This window comes from Scyliorhinus torazame, chromosome 28 (genome assembly GCF_047496885.1).
Source record: "Scyliorhinus torazame isolate Kashiwa2021f chromosome 28, sScyTor2.1, whole genome shotgun sequence".
NCBI lineage: Eukaryota > Metazoa > Chordata > Chondrichthyes > Carcharhiniformes > Scyliorhinidae > Scyliorhinus > Scyliorhinus torazame.
This window is the reverse complement of record NC_092734.1, coordinates 28,001,815-28,027,315: the sequence shown is the minus strand read 5'-3', so window position 1 is coordinate 28,027,315 and position 25,501 is coordinate 28,001,815. Positions and strand designations below refer to the sequence as shown.

The following is a 25,501-nucleotide window of genomic DNA, read 5'->3' as shown; positions in this document are numbered from 1 at the left end:
AATTGTGCTATCCACAATGCTGCCGTGCTGCCCCTTTAAATAAGCTTCTCACTGCAGACCCATATTTCCCAACAGTAATTTGCCAAGGGGGCCGACTGTGTCTTAGACTATCGCGGGATTATTTTATAGAATTTTCCAAAGTCTTTATCTTTCCGTACAAAATCTTCCCAACCTCCGCCCAGATTTTACAACGGGGTCAACATATATTTGTTTTAGATAAAAATAGCATCATATCTCAGTTGTAAAGAATAATCCCAGGGGTGGCGGAAGGGGGCAAAAATAAATTTTAAATATCAACCCAGGTCCAAGTACAGGGTGGGCCCACTTCAAATGGCAATCAAAATGCTCTTGACAACACGCTCTGCCACATACCTAACTGTCCACTTGGGCCTTTCAGTAGGATGACATCAGGGATCTTTTCCAGAGGTAGAGCCGGAAGTAGGTTCTGGGCAGCCCGTCCTACCATGAGGGTCAGTTTGACAGGAGCAGATCGCAGCAAGTTAATGGCGTTCTCGTGTGATATGTTTGTGACATCAAAGTCGTTTACCTGCACGAGAACGGACAAGTTAGGTTACATGCCATTCATTCATGTCATTTTTCCCTTTTATCCGAGGCCGGTATTTCGGAGGCCCAATCTCAGGCCTACCTCAGTTCGACATTTCACCTGAAAGACAGCACCGTCGGCAGTGCAGCATTCTCTCAGCGCCGCACCAAAGTGTCAGCCTGGACAATGTGCTCAAGCCCCTGGTCCCCAGAAGGAATGACGACCCGACACGCTGCTTTCTGTTCCTCAGCCAATCAGTTCAACTATTTGTCAGTCATGACCTGAATAACTGGAGGAATAAGCTCGGGGTGGGGGGGGGGGGGGTGGGGGCGGTCTCAGGTCCCACTGGCCACACACCCCCGCCCAGGGGCTTCCCGGCGGCATGGGGTGACTTCAATGGGAATTCCCATCGACAAGCGGCAGAAGCAGAGATTTCCGCTTCCAGCGAACCGGACTGGAGAATCCAACTCATGGCCTGACTCTCCGCTAAATCAAATTCCCAAGGATCATTGACCCACTTTGTATTATCTTCAGTTCTGTAATGCAATTCAGAAATGAGCCAGATTACAGAGTAATGAAGAGAAGGGATTTTTTTCATAACACTTTCCTGCACAATGACAGCCGATACTATGGATGCAAACATCCAGAAAGTAGATGGGCGGGCACGGTGGCACAGTGGTTAGCACCGCTGCCTCACAGCGCCAGGGTCCCGGGTTCAATCCCCTCCTCGGGTGACTGTCTGTGCGGAGTCTGCACGTTCTCCCCGTGTCAGTGTGGGATTCCTCCGGGTGCTCCAGTTTCCTCCCACAGGCCAAAGATGTGCAGGTTAGTGTGGATTGGCCGTGCCAAATTGCCCCTTAACGTCCAAAAGAAAGGTTGGGTCACGGGGATGGGGGGGCCGGACTCTGGATAGGGTGCTCTTTCAGAGGATCGGATCAGGCTCGATGGGCCGAATGGTTTCTCTGCACTGTCTGGATTCAACACTTGGATCCTGCACTTTATAAAATTATGAGTGGGTCTGGAAGTATAATAGAGGACATATAATCTACCCCGAATAGTTTACAGGGAAACTACAACTTAGCAAAAATTGCGTCCATATATCAATCATGAAGTTAGTCAGTCTAATCTCACTCGGATCACCTAGTTCCAGTCATTCATCCACATCTGCACACTCCACAATTCCTGTTCTGTTTCACAAAGAGATATTTCCAACTTCAGTCTCAAATATCAGGAATACTGTACCCCATCCCACTCCCCACCCACACACACACTGTACCCCATCCAACTCCCCACCCTCACACACACACTGTACCCCTTCCAACTCCCCACCCTCACACACACTGTACCCCATCCCACTCCCCACCCTCACACACACTGTACCCCATCCCACTCCCCACCCTCACACACACTGTACCCCTTCCAACTCCCCACCCTCACACACACTGTACCCCTTCCAACTTCCCACCCTCACACACACACTGTACCCCATCCAACTCCCCACCCTCACACACACACTGTACCCCTTCCAACTCCCCACCCTCACACACACACACTGTACCCCTTCCAACTCCCCACCCTCACACACACACTGTACCCCTTCCAACTCCCCACCCTCACACACACACTGTACCCCTTCCAACTCCCCACCCTCACACACACACTGTACCCCTTCCAACTCCCCACCCTCACACACTCTGTACCCCTTCCAACTCCCCACCCTCACACACACACTGTACCCCTTCCAACTCCCCAACCTCACACACACACTGTACCCCTTCCAACTCCCCACCCTCACACACACACTGTACCCCATCCAACTCCCCACCCTCACACACTGTACCCCATCCAACTCCCCACCCTCACACACACTGTGCCCCATCCCACTCCCCACCCTCACACACACTGTACCCCATCCCACTCCCCACCCTCACACACAATGCACCCCATCCCACTCCCCACCCTCACACACACTACCCCATCCAACTCCCCACCCTCACACACACTGTACCCCATCCAACTTCCCACCCTCACACACACATTGTACTCCATCCAACTCCCCACCCCCACACACACTGTACCCCATCCCACTCCCCACCCTCACACACACACTGTACCCCATCCAACTCCCCACCCTCACACACCCACTGTACCCCATCCAACTCCCCACTCTCACACACACACTGTACCCCATCCCACTCCACACCCTCACACACACACTGTACCCCATCCAACTCCTCATTCTCACACACACACTGTACCCCATCCCACTCCCCACCCTCACACACACACTGTACAACATCCAACTCCCCACCCCCACACACACACTATACCCCATCCCACTCCCCACCCTCACACACACTGTACCCCATCCAACACCCCCTCTACACACACTGTACCCCATCCCACTCCCCACCCCACCCACACTGCACCCCATCCCACTCCCCACCCGCACACACACTGTACCATCCAACTCCCCACCCACACACACACTGTACCCCATCCATCTCCTCACCATTTCAAAGAGAGAATCGCTGCTTTTCCAACCTTCCCAGTTTCTACTGGGACTCTTCCTCCTGAGGGAACCTCGTCTTCTGTCCCTCAGCTTCAGGCATCCAGGAATACTTCCCTCCATCCAGATCAAATGCTGTCATACTTTAACCCTGTCCATCCCTGTTAATACTGGAGCTCTCTCACACCGCTCACCCTCCACCAGTGCTGGGAAAATCTCTTCAATCCATGCCTTCCACCTTTTCCAACATCTTCCCTTTCCATTCCCCTCCATTTTCCTCCACGTTCTCGTCCCTCTATTACCATTCATGTTCCCCGTCTTATTTCTGCTCATTTCCTTTCTTCACTGAACTATTCCCATCTATTTTGCCATTGAACTATTCCCCAATACCATGCCACCACTCAATTAATTCAATCCCACCCCTCAACCTCACTGCTGAATACTTTCCTCCTCTTCAAAGTACTCCCAGTGTTAAAGGGTGGCTGCACACTTGTGCATATAAATGTGCTATCACAGGAGTCCCTGCTGTAGTACACATTGGGAGCAATGGACTCAGGGACATGACCCAACACATTAGTCAACAAGAAGAGTGGAACTGAGGTAAGTGTGGACAAACCCAGATTGAAGGCCCAATCCTGATATTTTCAAAAATGCCCCGGGGGCCAGACGCTGCTTTTCCCGTTGAGTGCAGACTGGCGCCGATTTAACTCGAGGGTCACCACAGTTCAAGCGATGGGCAAGGTGGGGCCTTCGTGGATTACGTCAGCCGGTGCGGGAATTGGACCCGCACTGCTGGCCACGCTCTGCATCGCACACCAGCCGTCCAGCCGACTAAGATAGACCCACCCCCAAACCAGTACCATCACTGTGAGGTGCTGCTGGTTTGGCACATAAGATAACCAGATACATAAACCAATTTTGTTTTGCTAATTTATTTACCGTTATGAGTCTGTCTCCTGCTCTTAGTCTTCCGTCAGCCTTGGCAGGGTTATCCAGCACGTCACGGATGTAATAGCAGTTGTCCAGTTTACTGCGCACTATGGTGAACCCTAGGCTTCCCTTCTTGTTCTTCTTCAGGGTTACAAACATCTCATATTCCCGTATTATGGGCTGAAGAGGAAAGATCGGAGGCGATAACAACAATGAATGCAACATGTGTTTCCTCTCTCTGTCCCTCTCTCACACTCTCTCCATCTCTCTCGCAATCACACTGCAAAGTTAAGTTGCAGCTCATTGGGAATGTTTAGTCTCCCATCAACTTACCTGTCTTTGAAAGCGGATCATTTCCGCTTCCTCCCACTGGAAGCTGTGAATTTGTAGGCCGGGTGTGAAGGCATTAGAGAGGGTGCAGCAAAGATTCATGGGAAAGATTCCAGGGATGAGGTGCTTCAGAGGCATGGATAGATTGGACAAGCTGCGGACTATTCTCCTTGGAGAAGTGATGGTGAAACAGAGATTTAATAGAGGCGTTCAAAATCATGAAGGATCTAGGCAGACCGGCGAGGGAGGAACTGATCCGATTGGCAGAAGGATCGTGAGCCAGCACATGGATTTCAGATGATTGACAAAGCATTAGAATCATGAAGAGCACTGCCTGAGAGTGTGGCGGAGGCAGGATTAATCGGGGTTTCAAAAGTGAATTGGATAATTTTCTGAAGAGAAAGGCTAAAAGGCAGGAGAGCGGGACTACACGAGTTTTCTCTTGCAGACAGACAGCACGAAGGCGATGGGCCGAATAGCCTTCTTCTGCACTGTAGCCTTTCCCTGGTTCTATTCTATAACTTGTGTAAAGTTTATTCCACACATTGAACTGATGTCAAAGGATGGGTGAGCAGAAATTTTCTACATTGGTACAGTGGCGATAATTTAAGGAAGTTCTTCATTGGCTGCAAAGCGCTTTGGAATGTCAGAAGGCTGCAGAAAATGCTGTAGAATTCCAAACCTTCTCTCTTGTAATTCAGACTCCTGGTCCGTACTGCTCTGCCAGCCACACTGCGGTGTATGGTCTACCAATCCTCGTCGCTCCATCACTGACGACCATGCCTTCAGCAGTCTGGTCCCCGAACCCCGGAAGCTCCTCCTTGAAACAGTTGCCTCCTTTCAGGAACTCCTTCATACCTGCCTCTTTTTCACCTGTGCCCAATATCTCCTTACATAGAAATCACACGGTGCAGAAGGAGACCATTCAGCCCATTGTGTCTGCACCGACCCTCTGAAAGAGCACCCATTCACCCCACCCTATCCCCAAACCCTACCTAACCTTTTGGTACTAAGGGACAATTTAGCGTGGCCAATTAACCTAACCTGCACATCTTTGGACTGTGGGAGGAAACCGGAGCACCCGGAGGAAACCCACGCACACACGGGGAGAACGTACAAACTCCACATAGACAGTCACCCAAGGCCGGAATTGAACCCAGTCCCTGGCGCTGTGCAGCAGCAGTGCTAACCACTGGGCCACGGTGCATGTCTGGGTATGAAATTTTACTTGATTACCCGTCTCTGAAATTTTCTGGCGGGGTTGGGGGGGGGGGTGCGGTCTATGACATTAAAGGTACTACATAAATGCAAGTTGTTGTGGTTAATATTGAGCTCAGCGTAAATGCAACTGGTGCAAAGTCAAGGCTAAGTCCTTCAATATCAGCTTGACTTTATGTAGGACGCTGCCTGATATCCTTGAAGGAGGTTCTTTTTAAAATAAATTTAGAGTACCCAATTATTATTTTTTTCCAATTAAGGGGCAATTTAGGGTGGCCAATCCACCTACCCTGCACATCTTTGGGTTGTGGGGGCGAGACCCACGCAGACACGGGGAGAACGTGCAAACTCCACACGGACAGCGACCCAGGGCCGGGATCGAACCCGGGTCCTCGGCACGGCGAGGCAGCAGTGCTGACCACTGTGCCACCATGTTGAAGGAGGTTCTGAATGTTATACTTGCTGCGACAGCGGAGTGAGGTCAGCAGGCAACATGCACAGAGGAGAAAACAAAACCACAGACCCCTGGAAATACACCGGACAACATCTGGAAAGAGAAAAGGGCAAATGGGTGTTATTCTCATTGCCATGGAAACCAGCCAGGCCAGGCGCCCATTTTAGAAACTGCCTCTTAATCATTTCGACTGACCTTTTACCCACCTGCCGTCAGACCTCCAACACCGCCAGCTGTCTTCCTCTTCCTGGTCGCAAGCACCCGCTGATGTGCCACTCTGAAAGTGGTTGCTACAGGAAACGTCATTCAATTAAGGCAGTTCTGCATCAAAAGTGCTGAAGTCTTCCAGCCCCTTGAACCGTAAAGCCATGGGACATGAGACGCTAAATGACCCTACCTAATCGCCACCTGCACGTTGCACATCTGAGTCAGGCGTTCAGGCAGAGGGGCCTCAACGAGCGGCCCAGGCAGAGGGGAAATGAGAACAATAAAAGACCTCAGGCTGATATTGTCTAACTCCCATTCGCGGCGCACAGAGCTGTGTTGGCGGAGCAGGTTTCAGGAACACCTTCCCAACCAGAGGTTCAATGCAAGGTTCAGAGCTAGGGTAAGAGATCAAACAAGCTCCAAAGGGTCCAAAGTGGAATGGTTTTCGCTGTGAAGCTGCAGAGCCGTACGGGCCAGGCAGCTCTGACCTCCCATTTTCCTGGCCTGTTGATTTCAGTATTATCATGGAATGGCTACAATTTAGGTTCGGTGCCTCTGGAACCTGGAAGGAGAAAAATCCACCGGCGTGTCTCCTTCTGACCACCATCTCCTGGCCTGGCCTGTCCAGGTCCAAATGTAACCCATTCAAAATATGTGTGTGTGTGGGAGGGGGGGGGGCGCGTGCATGTGGCTGTGTGCGCATGCGTGTGTGTGCATGCGTATGTGTGCGCATATGTGTATCTGTATGCATGTGAGCATGTGCATGTGTGTATGTGCAAATGTGTGAGTGCTTATTTGTGTGGGCTCGCATACACGTGTGAGCATTTGCCTGTGTGCGTGAGTGCGCATGTGAGTCCGTGCACCATTGTGCGCATGCGTGTATGTGCACACGAGCATGTGCATGTATGTATATGTGTGTGTGTGTGTGCATGTATTTGTATGCACATGTGTGTATGTGTGTATGTGTGTGTTTGTGCATGTGTGTTAGAAAATATGATTTATAATGAATGGATCATGCTTAGCTGTGATGCTCTACATGGGAAATAATTTGGTCACAGTAGCTCGCAATAATACACCCCTAATTGGATCAGGTACCCAAGGCGGCCAATAGCCGTGGAAGCAAAACTGCCGGCTACCTGTACCAACAGGAAAGTTCATATAAAGAAGGCAAATGGCAGAAGGCATATAAATCTAAACATAGGCAACGCATTGTGAACTCGGAACTGAATCTAGCGTCTTTCCATCCTACACAATGAACCAGTCAGGATTCATTTGAACAATATCAGGTGAAAAGTCAATATGGAATAATAATTATAAAGCTATTCATTATGCTATAGGGAAATACCAAAATGTAAAATCAAATCAGTCACTATCAAATTCAGTCGCAATGCAAAACAGATCAATCATGGACTCAATTTAATATAAATTTAATACCGTTTCAATCAGAACAAAATGAATTATGAATGAAACAATCTTATTTTCACAGATAATGATTAATGACTCCTCCTTGCTCACATCTGATCCATTGTGCTGAACTTCACAGAGTCTGTTACCACTTTCCTTGAACAGTTGCCCAATTTATCACAGTATTATTTTTAATTGCCCTAATGCTTTAAGACGTTAGAGCAGAGGAGGCTTTTATACAGACTTTGCACAAGCTTTGAATGACAGCAGCCTTGCCCCACCTGGGGGCACTAACCTGCTGCTGATTAAGAAGCCCCTTCGGCAAAGCGGGAGGGGCAGGGTAGGGGGATTAGAGGGGTATCTCATCACCAGCTGGCTTTGAGGAGATGTGTGAAAGCCAAGACATCCTTAGCAGCTGCTGATTGCAAACGCTACAGAGCTTTGCACCTCGGTCGGTCTCTAAAACCTACTTATGTTATCTCCAGTTGCTTAAATGGAGCAGTCTGATTGTTTAAAATAATATAACCAGTGAGAGGCACATTCAAACATTCTTTGATGGAATATTATAATGGGCGAAATTCTCCATTTCAGAGTAGGCGGGGGTATGGACGCCCACGGGAACAGGCAGTCGGAAGGCCCCCCCGATCCCAGGAATTAGCTGTAGCCCAGACAGGTTTGGAGCTTCTGGAAGGAACGATCCAGTGTCGACAGGAGCGGGTGCCAGCAACGCTCCAGCGCCTGCGGGCGCAGTTGGAGGAGTCCAGCCGACAATGGTGCTGACAATGCGTGGCACCCGGGCCGAACACTGAACGGCGCGCGTCTGTGGTGGAAGCCTTGGGTGAGAAAGCCGAGGCCATGGCGGAAGACGGTCAAGCCTTGAGGCACGCTGTGTGGTCGATGGCTGAGGCTCAGGACAGGGGGAGTGCAGTCGCAGGCAGCCGTGTATCAGGCCCACCCGGACATTGCTGCGGCGCTCCAGTGCGTGGCCCAGTCACAAAGGGTCATGGCCGAGGTCGTCGAGAGCGTGGACTAACCTGGGCCAGTCACAGAGGGGCCATGGCCGAGGTGCAGAGGGACATTTCACACTCGCTGAGGGATGTGTTCTAGTCTCCGTGCTTCATGTCTGTGGGCATCGGAACCCCAGTTTAGATGAGAGCGGGCCTCCAGGACTGGCAGCGCCAGGTGATGGCGGAGCCTCCGGCCTTACCTCCATCTCAGGGGGCACCCCGAGGGAGGAGGATGCAATGTGGGCCCATGCCAGTGACGCCCGCATGGGAGGTGCTGGAACAGCTCAGCGCTTCTGACTTCCCTCCACCTGACACTGGCACATCTGATGGGCAGCGGGCAGAACAGGGTGGCACCTCATCACCCGGGACACCCAGAACTCGGCCTGGCACATCCAGGTCCAGGCCCGCCAGAGGACGGCTGACAAAGATACTTTCAGGTCAGAGGACGAGAGACGCAGCCAGCCTCCTGCACGTCTGACCTGCTGTCTGGGGTCACATCAAGAAGGAGCAGTAGGGAACGCAAGTTAGGCACTAGTTAAGGTTAGAAGTAGGAGTCAGGGCGCAACAATTGTATATAGTCACGATTTTCACAAACATTACGACCGGGCTCTGACCGAATGGTGTGAGGCACGGGCTGGGCTGGGTGTCGGGGGTGAGCCAGTGACGGTTGTGTGGGCGTTGGAAGGCGGCATGGGGTAGGGCCCCCAGGATAATTGAATTTTCCACCTGTGGGCATCCTCTGAGGTGGCAGGGAACATGGATGTGCCATGTAGGACAGCCTACCCATACCTGCCACCCTCCCACCCGCGAGGGAAAACGGGCCTGTCAATGTGATACCGACAGCAGGAGTCAGGGTTTGACAAATGGTGAGCAGCGCCAGAGCTCAACTCACAGCGCGGCGCCATCACCCTCCGTGCCGTGGACAAGACCTGCTGAGACTGCCAACCCAGGGCCAGCCCCCTGTGGCAATCCTGGTGGGAACCTCGGAGGGGGACAGGAGAGGGGGGGATGGTGTATGGGGAGGTGGGACGGGGGAGGATGTGAGTGGCTATGGGGAGGTGGGACAGGGAGTTTGGGTTGCCGGTGAACAGGTTCCCTAGCTGGCGAACCTGGAGGTGACGAGATTGTCCCGCGTGGGGCGGACCTGGCGCGCACGTTGGGCGGCCTTCTGTGCCTGCTCTGGTGCCAGGCCCTCCCCTTCATCCGATGAGGCCTGATGTTCCTCCTCCTCTTCCTCCAGCGTGTCCCCCTCTGCTGCGTGATGTTGTATAGGACGCAGCAGGCCATCATATTGCACAAGACCCTCTTCGGGCTATAGTGGAGGGGGGTTGACCTTGGCAGGAGGCGAAGATCCCATTGCTGGACAATGCTTGTCACCTTTGGCGCCCAGAACACACCGTGTGGGGGGCAATGCTAATGTAATTTTTCAAGCGCTACGTGCAGACTGTCCATAAGCTTCGTGCTCCAATGGCAGCGTGCAAATATTTACTGAAGGAAAATTAATAGAATTTTTAAAAATTACGGTTCCCTAATCCAATGGGATTAAAGTTTTTTAAAATTGTCTTAGTGCTCTGTTCCTTATTTAAATTTATTTACAAACTCCGATCTCTCTGAAATTGTATTGTCACATGAAGCTATTTTCTACTGAAGGCTCCGATGTTATTCCAGTAACACTGACATTAACAAAAAGTCCTTGAAAAGAATGACCATCAACTTTGGCAGTGCAGCCTTTATATCGGCAATGTGGAAGAGAACATCTGTGCCATGGCTGACAAAAGTGTTCAGTGCGTCGTCAATCGAGGTTGCAACGAAAAGGCACAAGCAAAGCTCAGTTCACTCGTTGCCGATGCATAGGCGTTCACAAAAGCACTAGGGCGGGAGCTGCAAGTGAGCTATTGTGCGGAGGGGGGTGGGGGGCTATGTAAAACCTCTACCGTTTTACAGAACCGCCTCGTGCCACACTTACTAAGTTCGGACACTCTTCCTCGTCATCTTCATTCCTTGCTCCCGCTTGTCCTTCCACCTCATGGCCTATCTCCTCGAGATCGTCCCATTCGGTTTTGACTTTCTCCACTGGGCCTGAAGGCCCGGGGTAAGGCACCAAGAAGTGCGGCTGCGGGATAACGGCGTTCGGCGATTGAGAGTCAGGGCTGTCGCACCGCGAGGAGGCCGATGTGGAGCTTATGGTCAGGTACTCCTCATCCACTGGCGTCGGCGACGATATTTCAGGCTTGTAAAAGCAGGCCGATGACCTCGGGTCACTTTCTTCGGCCACACTGCACAGGAGGCTGAGGATTAGAATAATACGTTATGAAGTTAGTAAAGTGTTCCACACTCTAATGCAGTGAAGTCCCAACACAATCGATCACACCAAGAAAGAGCAGCTTTTTCATTGAGATTGGATGTGAGACCCCGCAAAGCAATGACTTGATGGAACTGCAAGTCCAGGCCATGATGTGCAACAAAACCCATTTTTAAAATTGGATTTAATTATGTATTTTTGTTCACTGAAGTGAATAATAGTTAGAAAAACACTCGGGAATTAAAATCTGTCATCAACTACTTGGCCACAACAGTCAGATGTCAGATACAGCACAGATAAGATGTAGTGCTCAGTTCTTTTATCATTGTTCTGACTATATGTGTTTCAGCCTTAACCTCAAGCAAGACATTATTCTACAGCTAGAATAATGACATTTTCATTGCCAGTGAGACTGGCAATTAATATTCATCAGTACAAAGCTTCCAGGCAATATTTCAGCAGTGATAAACTGACAATGGGAGCAACTTTTTAATTCCTGTCTCGACTGAGTATTTGCTAAACTATGTACAATGCTAACACTGAAGGTGTTTTGTGTATCCTTTACTTGTCTACCTGCTCCCTGTAAATGGTTGTGTTAAGTTACATGAACAGAAAGCTGCTCGTGAGTCAGTCAGCTTCCAGTTGCGTTCCGTCTGTACTTTGATTGAAGTTAAGGTGTCCCGCAGCTTCTACCGCCTTGCCACGCATCATATGTCTTTGTCTTCCCTCAGACAATTCCCAATCCATCTTAATGATTCAAACTTAGGGGTGAGTGTCAACGTACAAAGAACAAGAACAAAGAAAAGTCGCCCCCTATCTATCAGGTCGCCCCTCAACCTCCTTCGTTCCAGCGAGAACAAACAAAGTTTATTCAACCTCTCCTCATAGCTAATGCCCTCCATACCAGGCAACGTCCTGGTAAATCTCTTCTGCACCCTCTCTAAAGCCTCCACATCCTTCTGGTACTGTGGTAACCAGAATTGAACACTATAATCCAAGTGTGGCCTAACTAAGGTTCTATACAGCTGCAACATGACTTGCCAATCTTTATACTCAATGCCCCGGCCAATGAAGGCAAGCATGCCGTATGCCTTCTTGACTACCTTCTCCACCTGTGTTACCCCTTTCAGTGACCTGGGGACCTGTATACCTAGATCTCTCTGACTGTCAATACTCTTGAGGGTTCTACCATTCACTGTATATTCCCTATCTGTATTAGACCTTCCAAAATGCATTACCTCACATTTGTCCGGATTAAACTCCATCTGCCATCTCTCCGCCCAAGTCTCCAAACGATCTAATATATGCAATCACCTGCAAGGGAGCAGTTCTTGAAAGAAAGGGCACATAAAAATGCCCGGGAGAAAGTGTAACAAACTTGTCCCAACTGAAATGGATATATTATCAAATCACTCAGACTGAAATAAACTGGAGCGCTGGTCTGTCGGTGCTAATCAACCTTCTCATTAGCCGTGACACCAACAATGCGAGACGTGAACTCAACAGATCCAGTGCTGTTAAATGTATTGATATCGTACAAGGCTCCGTGATGAAGCGCTGTCAATGAAACATTGGCAAGACAAATTGACAACTTTTGTTTTTAAGACTCTAAATTTCTCGAGGCATGTCTCTGGTCGCATAGAGCACGGATTCCACCATGTCCCAAGTTCTGACTTTATTCAGTAATATTTACACGCAATATCCAGGATGAAATTCCTCCATCTAACCAAAACTTATCTCTTAGTCTGAAATTCCAATGTGCTCTTTTGTCACGTGATACCCGATCTGAACCATTTTTTAAATGTAAAAATGATTCATAGGGAAGTCTCCTGTCAACAAGATAAAATGTCCATCGTAAATGCTGCTGAGAGAAACATCAGTCCAAAAATGATCAGAAAGAAATGTTAATTGTCCCACTATTCTGGAGGAGCCAAAGGTACTCTATGGTTAAGATATTATACCGTGTATATCTGGGTGGCATGGTGGCACAGTGGTTGGCACTGCTGTATCACGGTGCTGAGGACTTGGGTTCGATCCTGGCCCCGGGTCACTGTCCGTGTGGCGTTTGCACATTCTCCCCGAGTCTACATGGATTTCACCCTCATAACCCAAAAAGATGTGCAGGGTACGTGGATTGGCCACGCTAAATTGCCCCTTAATTTTAAAAAAATCATTATACTATGCATATTAAGAACATAAGAACTAGGAGTAGGAGTAGGCCATCTGGCCCCTCGAGTCTGCTCCGCCATTCAATGAGATCATGGCTGATCTTTCGTGGACTCAGCTCCACTTTCCGGCCCGAACACCATAACCCTTAATCCCTTTATTCTTCAAGAAGCTATCTATCTTTATCTTAAAAACGTTTAATGAAGGAGCCTCTCCTGCTTCACTGGGCAAGGAATTCCGTAGATTCACAATCCTTTGGGTGAAGAAGTTCCTCCTAAACTCAGTCCTAAATCTACTTCCCCTTATTTTGAGGCTATGCCCCCTAGTTCTGCTTTCACCCGCCAGTGGAAAAAAACCTGCCCGCATCTATCCTATCTATTCCCATCATAATTTTGTATGTTTCTATAAGATCCCCCCAACGAGTACAGTCCCAGTCTCCTCAACCTCTCCTCACAATCCAAACCCCTCAACTCTGGGATTAACCTAGTGAATCTCCTCTGCACACCCTCCAGTGCCAGTACATCCTTTCTCAGGTAAGGAGACCAAAACTGAACACAATACTCCAGGTGTGGCCTCACTAACACCTGTTACAATTGCAGCATAACCTCCCTAGTCTTAAACTCCATCCCTTTACCAATGAAGGACAAAACTCCATTTGCCTTCTTAATCACCTGTTGCACCTGTAAACCAACTTTTTGCGACTCATGCACTAGCACACCCAGGTCTCTCTGCACAGCAGCATGTTTTAATATTTTATCATTTAAATAACAATCCCTTTTGCTGTTATTCCTACCAAAATGGATAACCTCACATTTGTCAACATTGTATTCCATCTGCCATTGTACAGTTACAGTGCATCATTTCAAATGTAAACCTTAAGGTTATCTGCTATCTGAGGTTTGGCAGAGAGCTAGACTGAGCAAATTGAGGCCACACTTCTGGCTGACTGTAACACTGTTTCATTTCTCAAGTAGTGAATTGAAAGGCACAACAAGCTCACCATATTGTACCTGTGAGTGGACCTGAGACTAAGGAGCAACAGGATTGGCTTGATATTTTTAACAATTCATTTATGGGATGTGGGCATCGTTGGCTGGGTCGGCATTTATTGCCCATCCCCAACTGCCCTCGAAAAGGTGGTGGGCGAGCCGCCTTCTTGAACCGCTGCGGTCCCCGAGGTGTAGGCACACCCACAGTGCTGTTAGGGAGGGAGTTCCCGGATTTTGGCCCTGCGACAGTGATGGAACGGCCGACATATTTCCCAGTCAGGATGGCGCGTGGCTTGGAGGGGAACTTGCCAGGTGCTGGGGTTCCCATGTGTCTGCTGCCCCTGGCCTTCTAGATGGTGACAGATTTGGGCGGGTGAGCTTGTCAATGCAGGAAATGAGGTGAGTAGGACCTAGCGGGCATTTGCAACCGAAGCAACAAAAAAAAGAGTCCCGTTAGATGGCGTGGTCGTTCTCCGCGAATGTCCCGCTATACGCGTCCAAAACGGGACTCCGTTTTTTGGGGTGTTAAATCGGACCAATAGAAAATAGGAGCAGGGGGAGGCCATTCGGCCCTTCGAGTCTGCTCTGCCATTCATTATGATAATGGCTGATCATTCGACTCAATAACTTGATCCCCACCTCCTCCCCCCCCACATATACTTTGATCCCCTTCGCCCCCAGAGCTTTATCTAACTCAAATCACGATGATGTTACAAAGACGAGTACTTTACTTCCTATCCAATGCATATCTCCGCCACACGTCAGATGTCACCCTCAACTTATTTTCAAAGTGAAGTACAAAAACATTCTCCGGCAACACAAAGAACCAGAGCCTTGATATCTGCAGTCTCTTAAATGGCAGCTAAATGGATCACCCAGCGTTTAGGTTACATCGTCCCCTTGGATGAATCAAATATTTGCTTTACGATGGATTTGGTAGCCTTTAAAAGAGATTGTTGTTGCAGTTTAGCAAAAAACTATATAATAGCTCACCCTCTTTATGTACGTGTGAGCAATGGCATGGGAGATCTGCTGGCATTATAAAAACCTTCAGGACCACCATATATACCGGGCAGCACGGTAGCCTTGTGGATAGCACAATTGCTTCACAGCTCCAGGGTCCCAGGTTCGATTCCGGCTTGGGTCACTGTCTGTGCGGAGTCTGCACATCCTCCCCGTGTGTGCGTGGGTTTCCTCCGGGTGCTCCGGTTTCCTCCCACAGTCCAAAGATGTGCGGGTTAGGTGGATTGGCCATGATAAATTGCCCTTAGTGTCCAAAATTGCCCTTAGTGTTGGGTGGGGTTACTGGGTTATGGGGATAGGGCGGAGGTGTTGACCTTGGGTAGGGTGCTCTTTCCAAGAGCCAGTGCAGACTCGATGGGCCGAATGGCCTCCTTCTGCACTGTAAAAAAAATTCTATGATAAACACATCCAATTGGCATACAAAATAAATTTGGCATCTGAACAGGGTACTGGCCTTCCTTCCTCCATGGCCATGTTGATCTTAACGTTTGTAAGGACCATGGAGAATCCATACCGGATTTGTTGAAACAAAAGCTAACTTTATTTTTCATGGCTATTATATACAGTTCCAGTGCCTCCCTACTGGATCTCCTCGAGCCGCTGCCTTACTGGCCGACTCTATTTATCCACAAACAGGGATTGTTCACGGTCCCTCGCTCCCTTGTCGAGGGAGCTCATATTCTGCAAGATCCATGGGGTAGTTAACCACCCCTACGCCGTAAGACACGTGCAGGTTGTAACATTTACCATATTAACTATTTTAACCTATGGAAGTAAATAAAGAAACAACGGGCTGAGGGCAGCACGGCGGCACAGTTGTTAGCACTGCTGCCTCACGGCGCCGAGGTCCCCGGTTCGATCCCGGCTCTGGGTCACTGTCCGTGTGGAGTTTGCACGTTCTCCCCGTGTTTGCGTGGGTTTCGCCCCCACAACCCACAGATGTGCCGGGTTAGGTGGATTGGCCTCGCTAAACTGCCCCTTAATTGGGAAGAAATGAATTGGGTACTATAAATTTATTTTTTAAAAAGAAACCACGGGCTGGATTCTCCGTCGGCGGGATCCTCGGCAGCGGCGGCAGCGCACTCACGCCCGCGGATTTCCCGACGGGAGTGGGGGTGCCCACAATGGGAATCCCCATTGGCCGGCTGCCGGGACGGAGGATCCCAAAACGGGTGCGGCAGGACGGAAAATCCCACCCCACACATTTAACTATTCACAGCTAATCTGTACTTCTCTTTCTCAAACAGAATGAGGATGCAGCATATTTCTCACTGACCATTTGAGAATATAACATTTATATTGGGAAATACATCAGTTGAAGTCTTAGATCATGTAATTTGCAGTGCAGAAGGAGGCCATTCAGCCCATCGAGTCTGCACCGGCTCTTGGAAAGAGCACCCTACTTAAGCCTACGCCTCCACCCTATCCCCATAACCCAATAACCCCACCTAACCTTTTTGGACACTAAGGGCAATTTAGCATGGCCAATCCACCTAACCTGCACGTCTTTGGACTGTGGGAGGAAACCGGAGCACCCGGAGGAAACCCACGCAGACACGGGGAGAACGTGCAGACTCCGTGCAGACAGTGACCCAAGGCAACTGTGCTAACCACTGAGGGAGAATTCAGAATTGCCAATTCACCTAACAAGCACGTCTTTGGACTGTGGGAGGAAACCGGAGCACCCGGAGGAAACCCACGCACACACGGGGAGAACGTGCAGACTCCGCAGAGACAGTGACCCAAGTCAGGAATCGAACCCGGGACCCTGGAGTTGTGAAGCAACTGTGCTAACCACTGTGTTACTGTGCTGTGGTGTGAATCACAATAGGGGGATTTAAAGCTGCTTTAAATCGACTCCCAATCCCCCAACACTGAGCACAGACTGGTATGAGGCATTTTTGGAAACCCTAGTTGATTGGTCTTCAGATTCTATGACAGTTGCCTAATGGAGAGCGAAATCTAATTGACGTGGTTCAGCTGAAGCACAAGATAATAAGATATTCCCTCAGGCTGATCCGTCTTTTTGTGTGGGTTGGCTAATAAATTGCTCGGATAGTGAATGAACAACCTCCTGGAAAAGTGCAATGCCCACTCTTAATGGAAAGAGTAGGAAAACGCTCTGATTGGGACCGGCAATGTCATCTGGGGTTTCAAGAAAATAGGCCCATCAAAGATTGGTGGTTGCCAAGATCTTCCGTGTTTAATGCCAGTCAAAAGAGCAGAGAAAAAGGATGCAATTTTGGGAGATCTCCAAAGTGCATGCAAAAAAAAGAGTCCAGCATCTGGTACCCTGTCCTAATTGCCCTTGAGAAGGTGGTGGTGAGCAACCTTCTTGAACCATGACAATCCATGTGACACAGACATACCCACAGTGCCATTAGGGAGGGAGTTCCATAATTTCGACTGAACAACAATTTAGGGTGGAGGATTGTTCAAGGGGGCCAGCGAATCACACATGTCCTGGACCTGCCTCAAACTAGCTGGGTTCTGGGTTCGGTTTTTGAGACCACGTCGGAGATCATTGGGATCCCGTGTCCGCTAGTGGCGATCTTTGGGTTGTCAGACTCCACATGGGGAGGAGGGTTGATGTCTTGGCCTTTATTCACCTCCTTGGCTGCCCGGACGCGAGACCTGCTTAGATGGAGATCGGCGGCACCGCCCAACGCCTCGGCATGGTTGGGAGACCTGGCCGAATTCCTGAGATTGGAAAAGGTGAATTAAATAATGCCTTGAGAGAGTCGGAGGAAAGGTTCTATTCCAGGAAGATGCCATTCATCATTTTCTTGAAGGGCCTGTTCGTGGCCAGCAGTTGTTGCGGGGGGGGGGGGGGGGGGGGGGGGGGGGGGGTTAGGAGAGGAGGGGAGGGGGTGAGGGAGAGAGGATAGTTTTGCTGAGGGGTGGGATGGGGAATTAAGGTTGTCACTGTTACTTCGTTGAAATAAAAATGGCAAACTGTTCTTATTATATAATGTTGACAATGTTTGGATTGGACATAGCACAGCAGGAGGCCATTCAGTCCATCATCCCTGTGACAGCTCTTTGTTCGAGCTATCCATTAGCTCCAATCTCTATAATTTGTTATTCTTCCCTTCAAGTGATTACCAATTATCTTTTAAAAGTTAGAAACCTAGAATCCGTACAGTGCAGAAGGAGGCCATTCAGCCCATCAAGTCTGCACCGGCACTTGGACAGAGCACCCTACTTCAGTCCCACGCCTCCACCTTATCCCCGTAACCAAGTAACCCCACCTAACCTTTTGGACACTAAGGGGCAATTTATCATGAACACGCCACCTAAACTGCCCAACTTTGGACTGTGGGGGGAAACCGGAGCACCCGGAGGAAACCCACGCAGACACGGGGAGAACGTGCAGACTCCGCACAGACAGTCACCCAAGGTTGGAATTGAACCCCGGTCCCTGGAGCTCTGAGGCAGCAGTGCTAACCACCGTGGCCCCATGCCGCTCTGTTGCGATTGACTCTCTTATGTTGCCCTCTCAGTCAGTGCCTTTCAGCGGAGAGCTGGCTGAGGAAAATGGTTCCTCTCGTCACCTCTGGCTCTCCCAGGAACCATCCCAAAGCACTTTGCAAACAATGGATTACTCTGAAGTGAAACATTGATTTTGGTCGGCAGGGACCGAGTCTAATTTGAATCTCAGCAATATCCCACAGGCAACGTCTGGAATAATGACCAGTTAGACTGCCTCGGACGGCAATTTTTAAACTAAGGATTATTGACCATGACGCAGGGAGAAACCCAGATGTTGCCTGTGCAACATGCGACTCTTACTGGCTATCTGTGCCCAATGAAGGGGCTTGGCGAAGGCAGTGTTACATTACTACAGTGTCCAACGTTGAGGAAAATTCCTGGAGTCAGCAGATTATTGTGTCATAGCACGCCTACTAACTAATTAATCATGATTTGTACTATCAATCTTCCGAACTATTTTAGTGAAATTGTTATACATTTTAAGAAGGATGACGAGATTCCCGGTAAAAGAAAATGTGTTACACATCCAACATAAAAGCCTTTATAGGACTGATTATTGCGTGGAACTATTTGACAAAAGGTTTTTAAATGAGTGATTTCAAGAACACATACAGTGCAAAAGTCCCAAAGGGAACGGATGAGACAAAAGGGGGGGCATCAGTGGGCTTCAAACTAAGTTGAAACTAAGCTCTGAGATTCACCCTGCCGGTGTTTTGGGTCTCAGGGTTTTTCTCCCCGACAAGGCCGCACTTCGACTTCCTGCTGCCGAGCTGAACCCACAGCCCCAATCTCTGCATCCCACCCCTTCACCTCCCCAACCTTCTAGTGATGCCCTCAACCCCTACTCAACCCCACCTCTAATGGGCAAGGCCACCCCCCCCCCCCTTCCAGGTCTGACCCTTGGCAGCTCCAACCTGGCACCTCAGCACCTTGGCACTGCCAGCCTGGCCCACCCTGGCAGTGCCCCCGGCACCCTGGTTGTACCATCCGGGTGCTGCCAGGGTGCCCGACTATTAGTCAACTGTTAATTTTGTCAATGAATTGCAAATTAAACCTTTTTAGTGTGTGGCGTTCAATTTTAAGCCATTTGTACATGTGGGTGTGGAGGGCGCAGTGGGTGTGGAGGGCGCAGTGGGTGCGGAGGGCGCAGTGGGTGTGGAGGGCGCAGTGGGTGTGGAGGGCGCAGTGGGTGTGGAGGGCGCAGTGGGTGTGGAGGGCGCAGTGGGTGTGGAGGGGGCAGTGGGTGTGGAGGGCGCAGTGGGTGTGGAGGGTGCAGTAGGTGTGGAGGGCGCAGTGGGTGCGGAGGGCGCAGTGGGTGCGGAGGGCGCAGTGGGTGTGGAGGGGGCAGTGGGTGTGGAGGGGGCAGTGGGTGCGGAGGGGGCAGTGGGTGTGGAGGGGGCAGTGGGTGTGGAGGGGGCAGTGGGTGTGGAGGGGTCAGTGGGTGTGTAGGGCGCAGTGGGTGTGGAGGGGGCAGTGGGTGTGGAGGGGCAGTGGGTGCGGAGGGGGCAGTGGGTGTGGAGGGGGCAGTGGGTGTGGAGGGGGCAGTGGGTGTGGAGGGCGCAGTGGGTGCGGAGGGGGCAGTGGGTGTGGAGGGGGCAGTGGGTGTGGAAGGCGCAGTGGGTGCGGAAGGCGCAATGGTTGCGGAGGGCGCAGTGGGTGTGGAGGGCGCAGTGGATGTGGAGGGTGCAGTGGGTGTGGAGGGGCAGTGGGTGTGGAGGGCGCAGTGGGTGTGGAGGGCGCAGTGGATTTGGAGGGCGCAGTGGGTGTGGAGGGGGCAGTGGGTGTGGAGGGTGCAGTAGGTGTGGAGGGCGCAGTGGGTGTGGAGGGCGCAGTGGGTGTGGAGGGCGCAGTGGGTGTGGAGGGGTCAGTGGGTGTGGAGGGGCAGTGGGTGTGGAGGGGCAGTGGGTGTGGAGGGGGCAGTAGGTGTGGAGGGCGCAGTGGGTGTGGAGGGCGCAGTGGGGGTGGAGGGCGCAGTGGGTGTGGAAGGGGCAGTGGGTGTGGAGGGTGCAGTAGGTGTGGAGGGCGCAGTGGGTGTGGAGGGCGCAGTGGGTGTGGAGGGCGCAGTGGGTGTGGAGGGGGCAGTGGGTGTGGAGGGGGCAGTGGGTATGGAGGGGGCAGTGGGTGTGGAGGGGGCAGTGGGTGTGGAGGGTGCAGTAGGTGTGGAGGGCGCAGTGGGTGCGGAGGGCGCAGTGGGTGTGGAGGGCGCAGTGGGTGTGGAGGGGGCAGTGGGTGTGGAGGGGGCAGTGGGTGTGGAGGGCGCAGTGGGTGTGGAGGGGGCAGTGGGTGTGGAGGGGGCAGTGGGTGTGGAGGGGGCAGTGGGTGTGGAGGGCGTAGTGGGTGTGGAGGGGGCAGTGGGTGCGGAGGGCGCACTGGGTGCGGAAGGCGCAATGGTTGCGGAGGGCGCAGTGGGTGTGGAGGGCGCAGTGGATGTGGAGGGTGCAGTGGGTGTGGAGGGGCAGTGGGTGTGGAGGGCGCAGTGGGTGTGGAGGGCGCAGTGGATTTGGAGGGCGCAGTGGGTGTGGAGGGGGCAGTGGGTGTGGAGGGGGCAGTGGGTGTGGAGGGTGCAGTAGGTGTGGAGGGCGCAGTGGGTGTGGAGGGCGCAGTGGGTGTGGAGGGCGCAGTGGGTGTGGAGGGGGCAGTGGGTGTGGAGGGGCTGTGGGTGTGGAGGGGCTGTGGGTGTGGAGGGGCAGTGGGTGTGGAGGGGGCAGTGGGTGTGGAGGGTGCAGTAGGTGTGGAGGGCACAGTGGGTATGGAGGAGGCAGTGGGTGTGGAGGGGGCAGTGGGTGTGGAGGGTGCAGTGGGTGTGCAGGGCGCAGTGTGTGTGGAGGGGACAGTGGTTGCAGAGGGGGCAGTGGGTGTGGAGGGGGCAGTGGTTGCAGAGGGGGCTGTGGGTGTGGAGGGGGCAGTGGTTGCAGAGGGGGCTGTGGGTGTGGAGGGGGCAGTGGGTGCGGAGGGAGCAGTGGGTGTGGAGGGGGCAGTGGGTGCGGAGGGGGCTGTGGGTGCGGAGGGGGCAGTGGGTGTGGAGGGGGCAGTTGGTGCGGAGGGAGCAGTGGGTGTGGAGGGGGCAGTGGGTGTGGAGGGTGCAGTAGGTGTGGAGGGCGCAGTGGGTGCGGAGGGCGCAGTGGGTGTGGAGGCGGCAGTGGGTGTGGAGGGCGCAGTGGGTGTGGAGGGCGCAGTGGGTGCGGAGGGCGCAGTGGGTGTGGAGGGGGCAGTGGGTGTGGAGGGGGCAGTGGGTGTGGAGGGCGCAGTGGGTGCGGAGGGCGCAGTGGGTGCGGAGGGCGCAGTGGGTGTGGAGGGGGCAGTGGGTGTGGAGGGGGCAGTGGGTGGCATCCCTGCCTCTGAGCCGGAATCTCTGAGGTCATGTTTCACACCAGCACTCATTGGCCAAGGAAGCTGCATTCGTAATGCACTCAAACGGGTTGAGTATCAACCTGTGCGTTCTTCCAACGTACACTAATGGCAGGTGGCAAGAGCGGGAGAGATTCCTGGCCGGCTATGTGATGCCTGCACCAGCACTATTCATAGCTCCAAGTTACAACACTGGTGTAAAGGTGTGCGCTGCCACAGCAACCCGGGACTCCTTGGGGGTCCCCATTGGCTGGATGGCTGGTGTGGATCGGATTGGCAGCAACAGCACAGGGTTATGTTTCCTATTGTGGCTGGGGTGGATTTGGTCATGTTCTATCAGCGAATTAGCCCTGTGCTAAACAGCCCCCGGAACAGATCCCGGAATGGAGGGATTTACTTATGAGGTTGATTAGATTGGGCCTGTGCTCATTGGGATTTAGAAGAATGAGAGGCGGCCTTATTGAGTAACATAGGATCCTCAGAGGGGCTTGACAGGGTAGATGCCGAGAGGTCTGGACAGAGTAGATAGGGAGTAACTGTTCCCATTTGTGAAAGGGCCGAGACGGAGAGGGCAGAAATTAAAATTTTCAAAAGAAGCACAAGGTCTACAGCACAGAAAAGGCCCTTCAGTCCATCATGTATGGGCCAGTCAAAAACAACTACCTCACCATTCTAATCCCATTTACCTACACTTACCCATAGCATTGCAACTGCAGGCCCTGTGCCTTGAAACTGTTTGTTGTAACTGTTGAATTGTGATTACAATAAAATATTAGCATTGCAACTGCACATCTAACTACTTGTTAAATGTTATGAGGGTCTCTGCCTCTTCCACCCTTTCAGGCAGCAAGTTCCAGACTCCCACCACCCTCTGGGTAAAAATATTTTTCCTCACATCCCCTCATAATTTTATACATCTCAATCATGTCCCCCCTCAGTTTCCTCTGCTCCAAGGAGAACAACCCCAGTCTATCCAATCTCGCTTCATAACTAAACCTCTCCAGCCCAGGCAGCATCCTGGTAAACACCAGGTAGCACACATGGCTAGCACTGTGGCTTCACAGCTCCAGGGTCCCAGGTTCGATTCCCGGCTTGGGTCACTGTCTGTGCGGAGTCTGCACGTTCTCCCCGTGTCTGCGTGGGTTTCCTCCAGGTGCCCCGGTTTCCTCCCACAGTCCAAAGACGTGCAGGTTAGGTGGATTGGCCATGATAAATTGCCCTTACTGTCCGAAAAGGTTAGGAGGGGTTATTGGGTTGTGGGGATAAGGTGGACGTGAGGGCTTAAATGGGTCGGTGCAGACTCGATGGGCCGAATGGCCTCCTGCTGCACTGTATGTTCTATGTTTTCTACGTTTAAACCGCCCCTGCACTCTTTCCAGTGCTATCGCATCCCTCCTATAATGTGGATTCCAGAACTGCACACAATACTCTAGCTGTGACCTAACCACCATTTTATACAGTTCCAGCATAATGAATGAAATTAAATGAAAATCGCTTATTGTCACAAGTAGGCTTCGAATGAAGTTACCGTGAAAAGGCCCTAGTCGCCACATTCGGGGAGGCTGGTACGGGAACTTCCCTGATCTTAAACTCTATGCCTCAGCTAATAAAGGCAGTATGCCAAATGCCTTCTTAACCGCAATATCCGCCTGCCCTGCTACCTTAAGGGACCGGTGTACATGCAAATCAAGGTCCCTCTGAAAAGTGATATGAAAAAGCTTTTTCCTGCATCGAGTGGTTAAGGTCTGGCATGCATTGCCTGAGAGTGTCGTGGTGGAAATTTTAGCCGGTGCAGTCAAAAGGAAACTAGATTATTATTTGTAAGGAAGGACGTGCAGATTTATGGGGACAAAGCAGGAGAACAGCACTAAATAAATTGCTTATTCCGAGAACCAGTACAGACACGATGGGCCGACTGGCCGTCTTCTGCACTGTAAACATTCTGTGAATCTGTGAAAACTTCTCACAGCACCATTTTGGGGATGAGCAGGGGAGGTATCCTTGGTACTCTGGCCAATATGTATCCCTCAATCGCCATCGCTGAAACACATCATTGGGCCTTAACACACTACTGTTTTGGGTATTGGCTGTGTGCTTATTGGCTGCCGTGTTTCTTACACTGCAACAGTAACCACACTTCAGGAAGTACCTCATTGACGATTAAGTTCTTTTGAGATATCTGGTGGTCTATTTTTCCCTCTTCCTTCCCCGGACATTGACTTAATCCGCTGCCTGGTCATCAATGCATTACGAGCTCGGAGAAGGGCCTGCACCAAATAATGGGCCCAGATCCAGTGAACAGAGCTAAGAGGTGGGCCCAAAGTGGGCCTGAGGCCTCATCACCGTGGCAACGGGAAGAGCAGTAATTGAGGTAGAATTGAGCATTTTGTTGTGTGGGGCTCAGAGTAGGATGTGTGCAGAACTGGCGTGGGATTACAATTTTTCTGGTAGTATTTAACTTTTATTTTTATTGACAATCAAAATATTCTCACTGGGTGTGGATCAGTTCCCGTTGGATCCAATGAGTTGGAGTTCTGTTAGGCAATTAATTGATAGGGTAGTGGACTCTGGTTCTGTGAGTTGATTGATGGAAGGGAGCTATAACAGTGCATTCACAGAAGCACAAAAGGTTCACAATAGGTAAGTGAACAGAAAGCAGCAAAATGCATCTCCTATCTGACGTGATAGAGCAAAGTCAATATCACACGAGCAACTGAACTCTGCAGAATCCAATTAGACAATTACCTCTCGCGGTGCTTCTCGATTGTGATCGTTATCCATGGTGTGTTGGAGCTAATACTGTCGCTGTCAAACAAAATCTCTGTGCACGTGAAGTGCAAAGCGTATGTTGTTTGAACTTAAATAAGAGCAACTATGAAAGCCGAGCTAGCTGAGCTGAACTGGGATACTGGGCTAGAGGAGATTTCAATAGAAAAGCGGACATTTCAGCAGTTATTTAAGAATACTCAGAATAAATATATTCCTACAAACAACAAAATTTCTAAGCCATCATCTGTGGTTCATGAAAGAAGTTAAGAAAAGCGACAGACTTAAGGATATAACTGAGGGCAGGTAGGGTATAACGGCAAAAATGGGGAGAAAGAAATTAAGAGTTTGAGAGGGAGCTAGTTAGAAATGAAAAATGGATAGAACATAGAACATACAATGCAGAAGGAGGCCATTTGGCCCATCGAGTCTGCACCGACCCACTTAAGCCCTCACTTCCCACCCTATCCCCTGAACCCAATAATCCCTCCTAACCTTTTTGGACACTAAGGGGCAATTTATCATGGCCAATCCACCTAACCTGCACATCTTTGGGCTGTGGGAGGAAACCGGAGCACCCGGAGGAAACCCTCACAGACACTCGAGTGGTCCTCGAGGGAGGTCCTCGAGGGAGTGACAATGTGGAGCCAATAGTCGATAATAAGGAAATGGCAGATTTCAGAACTAGGAGTCCACCATTGAATGAACAAATATTCTGCTTATGTCTTCACTTTCAAGGGTACAGGAAACATTCCAGTGTTAGCTGTAAATCAAGGTGGAATGGTAGCACAGTTGCTTCACAGCACCAGGTT

At 51.0% G+C, this 25,501-nt stretch overlaps 1 protein-coding gene across 4 annotated transcripts in view; it reads right to left on the bottom strand.

The window, feature by feature from the left end:
- Positions 1 to 25,501, bottom strand: part of ptpn20 (protein tyrosine phosphatase non-receptor type 20) — a 402,784-nt gene that overhangs the window by 112,229 nt on the left and 265,054 nt on the right. For all 4 annotated transcript variants that reach the window (XM_072491743.1, XM_072491746.1, XM_072491744.1 and 1 more), the window contains 3 exons: positions 10,570 to 10,891; positions 3,993 to 4,163; positions 373 to 547 (listed from right to left, as the gene is read on the bottom strand). In XM_072491743.1, the coding sequence (XP_072347844.1) occupies positions 373 to 547; positions 3,993 to 4,163; positions 10,570 to 10,891 (668 nt within the window). The remainder of the gene's footprint in view (positions 1 to 372; positions 548 to 3,992; positions 4,164 to 10,569; positions 10,892 to 25,501) is intronic.